General features: G+C 38.4%; 1 protein-coding gene across 2 annotated transcripts in view; it reads right to left on the minus strand.

The window, feature by feature from the left end:
• LOC126356290 (double-strand-break repair protein rad21 homolog) overlaps positions 1 to 12,470 on the minus strand; it is a 71,799-nt gene that overhangs the window by 17,757 nt on the left and 41,572 nt on the right. For both annotated transcript variants that reach the window (XM_050007197.1, XM_050007187.1), the window contains exons 10-11: positions 9,631 to 9,918; positions 1,763 to 2,359 (exon numbers count right to left, since the gene is read on the minus strand). In XM_050007197.1, coding sequence (XP_049863154.1) covers positions 1,763 to 2,359; positions 9,631 to 9,918 — 885 coding nt within the window. The remainder of the gene's footprint in view (positions 1 to 1,762; positions 2,360 to 9,630; positions 9,919 to 12,470) is intronic.

A 12,470-nucleotide genomic window follows, 5' to 3' on the forward strand; every position in this document is an offset into this window, starting at 1 on the left:
GAGTGGAAAAAACTGATTTAAGCCTACATGGACCTGACTGGGTGAATGATCAGACGCAATATTAATTTCCATTGTCCAGAAATCACAAAGGTCTTAGGAGGCAGCTGCATGTGAATGACATCGACAATCCATTGTATCTGTATCACCCTTCCAGCAGAATATTCTCAAACTGTCTTTCCAATATTCTTTTGTACCAAAATACTCCTAAACTCAACCTTCACCAGTGTCCATCCTACACTTGCCTCTACTCTTATCCTAACCCTCCAGTCCACTATTAATATGCTATATTGAGCTTCGCTGACTTGCATCTAATCTCTTCTCTCCACTTCCGCTTCCTTTCCTTGGCCATCACTCAGACCTATGCCTCAATACTTCCACATTTCCTTCTACACCTTACACACATACTCCACAAGTTATTGGACAATGCATGGTAGTGTAGTTTCTGTAAATATTAGCTTCTTGCTGTCATACATAATTTGCATATGGGTTGAAATGAAAAATGGCTCCATGGATGCCTACACTTGCTTCCTAACCTCTATTATAGGATGTTCCAGCTCTGGTGCTCATCCGAGGCAGCTGGGTGGACACGGACATAGATGGGCATACAGTGGAAACCTGGGCAGTGTTGCAGCCAGGTCACACTGAGAGCACAGGGGCAGAGGTGGGCAAGCAGCTCAAGTATGTGCAGAATGCATGCAATTGGGCCGTCTTGCGGGTAGCCTATATTGCTTGCACCTGCCTGTGAGGGTGAGAAAATGCACCCAAAAGCTCCCTTCTCCGGTAGTGTTGGAACAACCCTGCTGTATTATCCCGAAACCTATACAAGATGTCTGACAGTGGCTGTAGAACGGTTTTCTAATTCTCTGTCAGACCATGTCTCTCCAAGCTCATCCAAGTATGTTTCATGACAATGTCACCTTTCTCATTAAATGGCACCTGCTTGTGTCATATGAGAATCTCTGCGTATGCATTACACTGAGTTGTTACAATCCATAGTGTGCCTCTAAATTCTTCCAATATGTTCTGTCAAGCCCACTTAAATAAGCTACAAATTAAATTTCCTATTCACATGTCTTTCCATTATCCACGGTTTTGTTTCTCTGGTGTTTATGTTGGCAATTGTTCTGAGGGATTTCTTCACTCCCTCCATTACCTCTATTCTACCTACAATTTCATTTTATCATATTATAGAGAACTGATGAATGTTGTTTGCATTTAACAATGGAGTAAGGAACATCAATGCAAAATAATATTAAACTAACTTATCAGGAATAAGGTAGAAATATCCGGTATCAAGTCAGAGGTCCACTGCAGAGAAAAAGCTGAATTTTGATCATTTTCTCTCCTCAATTTCTCAATGGAGGTACCTTCTTAAATAGGGCTGGGGTGACCTATCCCTCCTTCCCAAATTTCCACCCTTTCCTCCATAATGAAGTTTCACTTTCAAATTCTCTAGCACTGTTCCTTTTTTCTACTTTTGATCTGTCTACTGACAGTATAAGAAATTTCATGTCCTGAGGGCAAGTACTGACTATTGTATCCGTCTAATCCTAATTTTATATTTTTATCTTTCGAATTTTCTTTTTCTTATAATTAACACTTCCATAACAATGCTCCAGTTAATACTTTTATGACAAGTCTCATGAAATATAAAAGTAATAATTAATAGTTAAGTGAATGTGGCTCAAACTTTGCATGTACACATTCATTTTGATATTAATACAAATGTAACAATTATCTTGTGAGCACAGAATTTACTTACATGGTCATAACCCATGTTTTCCATTGTTGGCAAATGCTGTTCAGTTGGCTGTAACACTTCCCCTGGTGCTTCTGTTGACAAATGTTCAGGGACTGGAGCTGGTGTAGGTACAGAAACAGCAGCAGATATATGAGCTGTGACTGCTTCCTCCTGTTCCATGGGGACCTGAGGGGCCGGTGTCAATGGTGGTATCATGGGTGTCATCGGCGGAGGTACTGGTGTCATAGGTGGGGGCCCTGGGGTCATTGGGGGAGGCACTGGAGTCATTGGTGGGGCACCAGGTGTCATGGGAGGAGGCACTGGTGTCATTGAAGGCGGCACTGGCGTCATTGGAGGGGGCACTGGTGTCATCGGAGGGGGCACTGGTGTCATCGGAGGTTGCACTGGCATCATTGGAGGTGGCACTGGCGTCATCGGTGCTGGCACTGGCGTCATCGGTGGTGGCACTGGTGTCATCGGTGGTGGTCCAGGTGTCATCGGTGGGGGTCCTGGCGTCATTGGTGGTGGCCCCGGGGTCATGGGAGCTGCTACTGATGGAACTCCGGGTGTTAATGGGTTAACCAGGTTATGCTCATGCTGCACCAGTAAAGAATGCACCTGAAAGTGTAGACACAGACGACACACTATTTTATTAAATACACACAATTATTTATCAGGCATAACACTAATTAAATGCACAAAAATGAATTTATTTAAGGCAAAATTATGTAAGCAATAACTTTTAGCACCCCAGTTTAATCACTTGCATCAATGAAAGTGTATCATTGTTACAGATAAGAAAAACGTTCATACATCAGGTTTATAGTGAAAACACAATAATTTAGGGTACAACTGAATCCAACATAGGTCTACTAATAATTCTGGTTAATCATTCGCATTCATACTTTTACACTGCTAGTCACCAAGCAAGCACAGTGCTCGGGAACAAATTACACATTTTATAAGGCTGTTGTACTGATAATATTAAATTAAAAGTGCTTTTAAATATGCACACTATTTTCCGTGAAGGCACAGAACCTACTCCAAGCTGACACATACAGAAGACTACAGGTTCAACCTCAGCATTTAAAACAATGCAGTATACCTTTACATATGCTGAAAGTCTCAGTGTAGCATTTTTTTTGTAATAGACATACCTTTTTACACAAATGAAACAATGGAAAATCCAGGTTGGAAAATGACAATATTATTGAAAGGATAGATTGCTACTCACCATATAGTGGTGATGCTGAGTTATAGACAGGCGCAACAAAAGACTGCTAAACAAGTAAGCTTTCGGCCAAAAGGCTTCCTTATGAACACACACACACACACACACACACACACACACACACACACACACACACAAGATGTCTCTAATAAGAGCTGTCTCTGGTATTTCAGCAGATAATTTAAGATTCATTTCCCACTACAAACAAAATTATTTTTAAAAGCAGAATTTAGTGTGGTGATTCAATAGAGGGGTCTCAAATTAGTCTAGTGTGATATTCATTTTATTGATACATATTAAAATAGATAGTGAAACGCAAATAACCAGTACTACAGCAGTGACTGAACAGAGCTGCTGTACCGTTGCAGCAGTCTGAGTAGGCCTGGGCAGCGTTGTCACTACTGGAGTACTGGTTATTCTTCATATTTTACTGTCCTTGTTAATGTATACCATGAAACAAATGCAGTATTATAGTCTGATTAAAATTATAGTTATTTTCTCCACTCAAGAGTGCTCAATGTCACCCCCTAACCATTCGCTGCTGCCAAACTGCCACAACAACTGGTCAAATGACTCTTCCAGATTGCTTTCTTGGATCCCAAATCCTAGGGCTGGCATTATTATTTCATCTCTCTCTCTCTCTCTCTCTCTCTCTCACACACACACACACACACACACACACACACACACACACAAACTGATGGTAATGAAATACACACTTTTCATATGCGTTATGAACCATGCATTATTGGATAGTTCCACATAAGACGTGATTCAGCATCACATATACAGTTTAATCTCAGATCAGATTATATTACATAAGCTCCACACAACATTGCATGAAGCCAAATATTTAAAACCTGCAATTCATTGTTCTGATTGGGCACCACGGTTATGTCTGTTTAACTCAGCAGTCTGGCATAGCACACCTGACGTGATGGTCAAAGGTTCAAATCACATCTAACTGGCTTAAATACAATTTTTTACTTCCAATAGTTTGCCGCGTCATTTTCATAATTGTACTGACTTTTTTATTTGATCTTATTTTTTCCCATCATTCTTTTTTTGTTGGAAATCTGTCTGTGTCGCCTGTAATCTGCAACCAATTGCCAACCAGGTCAGCTAATTGGTTGGTAATGCAGTAACTTGTGTAGCCCGTGTGAGGTTAGTTTCAAGTAACCAATGATAGCAAGAAACTAGTTTGCTTTTAGTGCTGAAACTGATTTTTTTCCCTCTCTCTCAAGTTTGCTTGTAGAGGTTACGCTTACACAACGTGAACAAAGTGATCGTGACTTTTGTTCTGTCGCAGATTGCTGTTTTCTCAGATACACTGCACATCATGAGGTTGTGGTTAGCTTAGCACACGAGTTTATTAAATTCAGGGCAACAAAACGCATAATCTGCCGCAGTTTAGTCGGTGGTCACTTAAAATCAGCTATCGACTGAGTATCCCGCATTCCCAACATACCTTCCAGCGGCCGCTTCCAACACTGCACCGTGTTACACATTAACAGCAGTTGTGAAGTGACCCAGTGTGTGTGTGTGTGTGTGTGTGTGTGTGTGTGTGTGTGTGTGTGTGTGTTGTAGCAGCAAGTGACGGAAATCAACTGTCAAGCAATTTTAATTGGACAACTGACTAATTTGAGACAGCACTATCGTATGGACACACAAAATTCCAGTTTAAAAATTATTTTCTTTGTAATAGGAAACAGGCAGACGATTTCTGCTGAAACATGTGATGAGCAGTATTTATTTGGGCTAGCTCCAGCGATACACTGTGAAAACGAAATTACAAATGGCTGTGTCCACGCCGCCATAAACACACACAGTGGTGAGATTATTTATTGCATCACCTAAGATTGCTTCATAATTTTGTCATTGGTGGCTGTTTGCTTCAGGTTATACCAGTTTATTGTTAAGCCACTGGTTATATATTGTTGCCTTTATTCTTTTACTTTCTATCACATTTTTCCCAACAACATCCAACTTACGTCCATTTTATGTTGACACATTGAAGTGAAAAGATGGGCAGGTCAGTGGAATTAATTAGAAAAAAGAAAGATGCTATACTTGCTTGTGTGTCAGATGGCCTCAGCACAAGAGAGATTTCTTTAAAGATAGGTTTCAACTCTTAACTACTATGGATGGTCTCTCAGACTGCTACAGTTTGTTGTCTTGTGATATTTCCCACAGCTCTGTGAGATGAAATAGACTCTTCTGTGTACCTTGCTATTGGAGGGCAAGCTACACATGTCAGAAATCTGGCATTGTTGTTGCAATTTGTTTCTTATTTTTGGGCCTTGAGAGGTCTCACAGACGTACCATACTCTTTGCGTGTCATGTTTCTCTTGAATGTTATCGTTTCTCTGTTATGAGGAAAGTTAGACCTTCTATGCAATGTGTTCTATGAGAGACTGATGGAGGTGTTCGAGAAGGTCTCAGCAAATTCTGAGATGAAGACTCTGACAATAGTGATAATGACTCTGATTCTCAGTATTTAGCAATCACGTTACTAATTCAGAGAGCCACACTTCTTCGGTAAGAACATTAAGTTGTTTTCGATGGAGAAAACAGAAGCCGTCACTTAACGTAAGGACATGGCAACTCAATATTATCTTGCAGCTAATTGGACTGCAACAGATTCAGGAAAATTCTTGGAAAATTTCCTGTTTTGGAGATATGAGCCTCAAATACATAAATAGTTTTCTGAAAAACGAAAAACATCAGTCTTTTGTTGTCCATGTTTGAAGTAGAAAACAAGATATTCATGTCAACAGTGTGGTGTTTCGATTTGGTTGGAGAATGGTAAGGCAATCTGAGTAAATGCATGCAGGCTGAAAGCAATTAAAATTTTATTCATGGCCTCAGAAGAATACATAAGGTGAAACAACTATCAACTTTCTTCTTCACGTTTAAAATAAAAATTTGGTGAAATTTCGCGCTTGATAGAATTATGGGGTGGAGTAATCGCTCTAAGGCTGAAACAATGAGAAGTAAACCGAAAGTTTCCGGAATGAGATTTTCACTCTGCAGCGGAGTGTGCGCTGATATGAAACTTCCTGGCAGATTAAAACTGTGTGCCCGACCGAGACTCGAACTTGGGACCTCTGCCTTTCGCGGGCAAGTGCTCTACCATCTGAGCTACCGAAGCACAACTCACGCCCGGTACTCACAGCTGTACTGGCAGAAGTAAAGCTGTGAGTACCGGGCGTGAGTCGTGCTTCGGTAGCTCAGATGGTAGAGCACTTGCCCGCGAAAGGCAGAGGTCCCGAGTTCAAGTCTCGGTCGGGCACACAGTTTTAATCTGCCAGGAAGTTTCAAACCGAAAGTTGATTCCAAAGACAATTTGTCATAACTGAAATGTGTTTCTCCATACAGTTATGTTGCGAATCTGTAATACCATGTTCCTGATGATAATCTGACTGAGTAGAGCGCTAACTATGTGCTGTTATTTTAGTAATACATAAAATAAAAATAAACTGCAAATTTTGCTGTGTTCTAGTTTTCAAAGTGTTTTAAATTCAGCATTGTTTGAAAAGTGCAAATTTCCATAAAGCCTGCTTCCAAGAAGTGTAATGAACAACAGGAAGTCATGAAAATATATATTCACCAAACATAAAAATAAATAGGCCATCTAAGAGACCCCTCCATAGTAAATGTGTTCCTGTGAACATCCACAGTAGTTAAGGGTTAATCAGCCTACAATATGAGGTTACTGAAAAAATACAAGCAGACAGGGAATGATGATAGTGAAAAAGGAAGAGGTAGAGGTAGAGAAAGGATGTTTACTATCAAACAACCATCAACAAACTTTCTCTCATAGGTTGTTGCCTGTCATAAACTGGACTAAAATGAGACTGGGAAAAAATTGGTGATGTCTCATTACAACAGTAGCCTTTATTGACAAAACAATGCGACAACAATGGCTAAAATGGGCAGAAGTACATGTGAAATGCATGCCAAAAACATGGACCAGAGTAATCTTTTCAAGTAAGTCTAGATTTATTCTGCGTGGCTCTGATGGCAAAGTTTTTGTATGTTGCACATTAGGTGAAGAATTTCTACCTTCGTTTTTAACACAAACAGTCAAACACCCAGCAGGACAGATGATCTAGGGATGCATTTCTATCCATGGAACAGACGGTCTGAACATCATAAATGGCAGTCAACACCAATGTATACATAAGCAAGGAAGATTAAGACTACAATAAGAGACCAGTTTGGAGATTTTTCCAGTTTCATTTTCGGAGCCAGTAGCTCCTTCTTTTGGCAAAATGACTGAAGGAAAGGGATAATGTAGAAAAAGGACTGGCAAGGGTTAAAAAAACTGGGAAAGTCCAGAAAAATCATCAAAAAACCTGAGTTAGGGGAGACTTAACAAAAGGGATAGAGCCTTTCCTTTTCATCCTGCCTGGAAAGTCTCCCCAGACCCAGTGTTCTGGGCAATTCTTCCAAATTCTCCCCACTTCCTAAACCATTTACGAAACCCTTGTGCATGTCACCATTTGGCGAGTAAATCTTTTGTCCATCCAATTACATTAGATTTTCAAAAATTGATTATTTTTGTTGATTGTGTGTGTGTGTGTGTGTGTGTGTGTGTGTGTGTGTGTGTGTGTGTGTGTGTGTGTGTGTGTAGGGGGGGGGGGGAGGGGGGGAGGAGATGCATGCACAGGCCACCTTCAAAACAGAAGAAAGAGAAGTAGCTTAAAAGATTGTGATCTTATATGTGTGTACATGCCACAACAACTGGTTGCTTATCGTTTCTGCTTATTGTTTCTATCTGACTTTTTTAAATTTTGATATTGGCATATTTCATGTGTAATATTGAGGTAGCTGTTATTCTATACCCACTGAACACTTGTTTGTTATGAACCTTTTAACTCTTGACCAAACTGCCATCTACGGAAATATTTACATTCCATTTGAGACTCCTTATACATTTAGTAATTTTCTGTGAATCTTTATATTGAATCCTTAACAAAGTTATACCTCAAAGTTCATCTTAATGAAGAGTTTCATTACAAGAAATGAAATAGTAATAGTCAGTGAATTAAATGAGAAAATTTTACAGTTGATTTTGCTTCTTTATTTACGCTGTTTGTGCAAATTACCATAACCCATAAAGATTAATATTTGTTTAAAAAAATGGGTATGGACTTTTTTCATGTAAATATGGGGAAATACGCTCAAGACAACAACATGGTCTTAATTTTGCAATTAAGAAATAGCCCCCAATACATATCTTTGTAAAATGTGAGCACTGGGTACCAGAGTACTTAGCCTAATCTTTGAACGAAGATTTCACTCAGTATTTAGCAGTTGAAGCCTTCCGCAAAGGAGGGGAATGTGTAAGGTTCTTGGTCTCGCATATTGTTACAAGGTATCAACAAAATTATGCTGTTACATACTTGGTAATCTGTTAGAACAATTCTTATTATGTAGCTTCCTAAAGTAGTCATGTTTTGTTTATTTAGTTTGAATGTTTCAACTGGATATTGGCTGATGTAAAATTCTTTGTTTGGACTTTTACTACAAACAAAAATTTACTCTATCTTCAACAATTACAAAATGAGCAACTAAATTCAAACAGGATCACTGACCTATCAGAAAAATAATACAGTACATTTCACATGAAGAATTAATTACAACACGTTGTGCAATATTCTTGGCACACTTGTTGAATGCTATCCACTGGCAAAATGGAAAATTAATTTACTAACAATATCTGGACTGGTTTAAAAAGAACTGAACAAAGTTTGTGAGTACACTTGTTACTGTATACAAGATGTGGGTCTGCTACATTAGCTACTAGGTTGAGAACTTTTCATTTTGCTCTTAGGTACACAATTTGTCTGGCTTTTAATTAGCTATTTTTCTACTATAGATAATTCAGAGTATCTTTTCCTCACATGTAAAATACCCTAAATATGTTCTAAAAAGCTTTCTTTAATCTACACAGAATAATAAAGATAATGTTGATGTAGGATGGCGTGAAAGAGCTCCGTATCTCACAAATATGGATGGAACAAAATCAGTTTTAATATTGCAACTCACATCACATTCTGCGTGATAACTTATCCACTCCAATTTTCTTTATTTATTTCCACACTAAATCACAACATACCATAGCTACAAGGTACACCAGTAACTGCTCTAAGAATCATGATACTCAGAAACCTCTTTACATAATATGTAAGTAATGCAGGCTTGAGGAAACTTCCTAGCAAAAATGTCAAACAAATTTGAATTCCCTGAAGTAACAAAAATGAGTGTATTCTGTTGATAAAGTGACAGAGATGCCCTAACACCCCAGAACAATTTACAAAGTTTGATAACATGAAATTATCCCATAACAGATTTAGTGCAGTAATCATCCGATGGGGTTGAAACGACTTCAGTTATTAAAACACAATATAGCTGTTATTCTGCTTGAGAATGGCATTTCATGTAAGTTTCACTCTGCACATGGTCAATTTTTTGTTACAGAGCATGAGTACATTTAATACTTCCTCTAGTCACAAATGATCCAATCAAATATGTTTAAATGAGGACAGGAGGGATTTGAATGGAGACTGTATTGCAAAGTTGGCAATCCTGTTGTTATGAAGCTACACAAGTTAAATAATGTATGTGACAACAAGTAATCAATTACATATACCTGCTCCGGTGGTAGATGAGGCATATCTGAGTCAACAGGAACTTGTAGTGGTGTTGCAGGTGGCTGAGGCACAACAGGTAGCTGCTGAACATCTGAAACCTCTGGCGCAGGAGTATGAGGTGGCATATGGGCACCTGTGTCCATAGGAACAACACCCACAGCAATTTCTGCACCTGTACTTGTCGCAGTCAGTGCATCAGTGACAGTAGGGGCCACTGAAGGTTGTGGTAAGTACTGACCAACATCAGGTACCTCTTCTTCTTGTGCCAGGTCAACTTTTTTTGATGGCTAAAATCACCAAATATTTATAATTAATCTTTGAGCCACTGGGTTAAAACATTTTCAGCTGTTATTGAGTAGGTATTTTGTTTCAAAGTTTGAGCCATATTTTATACTGTAAATTATTACCTAAACTTTATTATCATTACAAGATACATTCTGTTGTAGATCAGATGTGGGTTACTGAGAATAGCACTTCATGACAGTCTACTTCTTTTGTTACCAAAGAGAAATTTTAATCGAGAACAGTGACACGAGTTGAAACAATTTTGCAAGCTACACAGATTACTGCATCACAGTGATCCTTTCAAACCCATTCATTACATTCTTCACACTTCCAGACTGTCTTCCCGTCTTTTCTTAATTCACGTAAGACGCATCTACCATGTTGGCCACCTTGAGTTCTTTCTACTGTTTGGGCGTGTTGGGTGTTTGTAGATACACTTATCAAATTTCTTACACTGAGGACATGTCTGACCAATTTATTTTCATTTTTTGCTTTTTGTTCAATGTTAGGTCTCACAATTTCTCCTCCCAAAGCAAGCACGAACAGATGCCGGTGATATTTCTTCATTTGCTGCCCAGTTGGATTTTTTTGTCATCCAGAGAAGGAAAGCTTTCACACAGGCAACACCAATCAAATCGAAGGAAGTTTCATAGGCCATTGTCCAGGAGCTCTTGAGCATGTATATTCCCTCACTAATTCGTTCAACATCACTGCTGGTAGTATTGTAACACATGATAATTTCCAGCTTGAAGCCATTTACTTTGTTAGTTTATGAATCACCATGATGTTGGCATGAGAGTAGTATTAGCGCTGTGCTCTTTGCTGGGTCATAAGACACCAACATTGGTTCACTGGTAAAACCGAAGAGGAAGAGTGTATCATTCTTTGTTTATTTTTCAAAAATAATTCTGGAAGTGCTCTCATATTATGTCACATTGTGCCTACCAATGTCGTATTCTTTGTTAAAAGGAACTCTGCTAGCTTACAGCTAGTAAAAAAACAAATAAAGAGACTTGTCAATAGTGGCGCTCCTGGCTGTTCCATACAAATTATTTACCAGATCCTCGACTAAATGGAGACCCTGCTTTGTTTCTCTTTCAGTATATGCTTGCACAAACTGTGTGCAGAAAGTTTGGCCGTCTGCTGCAACCCAAACTTTCATTCCAGATTCATGAACACAAGAAACGACCATCTTCCCCTAAATCCAGTCAACTGTTCGTCTACTGTAGTGTAATGATTTGGTGTATAAACCATTTGATATCTGCTGATTACACTGTCTAAAAGTCTTCTGATTGGTGCTAACTGGTCTGACATTATAGATTCACATCTTATGACTTTATCGCCAAAACTATGGACAAGCAAAATTTGAACAAATCCGTCTCTTCCCATTGTTGCAGTAAATTCTGTCCCAGAAAATGCAGGGTTTGGACCATAAATTTACAACCAATTCTTTCTTCAAACTCATAACACATGCAAGAATACACCGTTCAATAAATGCTAGCATTTCTTCTGCAATAACATTGTTCCATCAATACAGAATTTTAGAAGCACCCTCAAATTAGTGTGAAGGCAAATTTCATTCAACAACTCAATCAGTAAACCAAGTTTGATAATTTCACATAATTTTGAAATGTTTTCAACAGTAAGCCTTCAACTCAGGCTTACCTATAACAGTGTTATACTGTCTGCTGTGACTAAGGAGGAGGTAACTTTTCCATAATTTACCATTTTTCCTATGTAATTTTTTCCCACTTCTTTGTCACCAGATTCTCCATTTTCATCAGAATTGTCTTCATTCTCAGATACATGATTCACTTCTGCTACATCTGAATGTTCACTCAGTAGATTGTTGTTATTATCATTATCACTGCAAAGATATCCGTACCATTGTCATCATCTAAATTTGCATTTAGTACTTCTTGCAACATTTTATTTATGGCTTTCATACTTTTTTTCATAGGAAGCCATTTTCACTAAGTACATGTCTGCTGATGTGTGAAGCTTGTTAACAACCGACTGAATGTAACACCAATTTTTAAACAATCAGTTTTGCCAACAGTGTAATAAGAACAAGAAAAACTTAAAAATAAAAATTAACTACAACAAAATTGATCCACTGATTTTTTTTTTATCAAGGCATATGCGTGAAAAAATATAAGTTTGATCATATAAAGTGAAACCTCTGTATTGGTAATCACAAAAGTAGTAAAATTTTACTGAGAATATATAGAAAAATACTGTAAATGGTAAAAATTAAAAAATAATTAGCTAGAAACAATTATTTTAATAATGAATTAGTAAAATACACAACCTCAGTCAAATTTCTACAAAAATCTTTGGATTGGCACAACTTTAACATCACATACCCAGGATTTTTTTATCTTCGGGACTCGAATTCCTTCATTCATTTTTCTCAGCCAGGGCTGAACGCAAAAACAACTGTCTTTTTGTTGTCATCTTCATCCTGCCCTAATCTAATGGTTACAGACACTGCCAGGGAAATATTTGGTGGTGGGGTGTGGGGGTGGGTCCACCATATGCAAACTGGTGTATA

Source organism: Schistocerca gregaria, chromosome 1, assembly GCF_023897955.1.
Source record: "Schistocerca gregaria isolate iqSchGreg1 chromosome 1, iqSchGreg1.2, whole genome shotgun sequence".
NCBI classification, from domain to species: domain Eukaryota; kingdom Metazoa; phylum Arthropoda; class Insecta; order Orthoptera; family Acrididae; genus Schistocerca; species Schistocerca gregaria.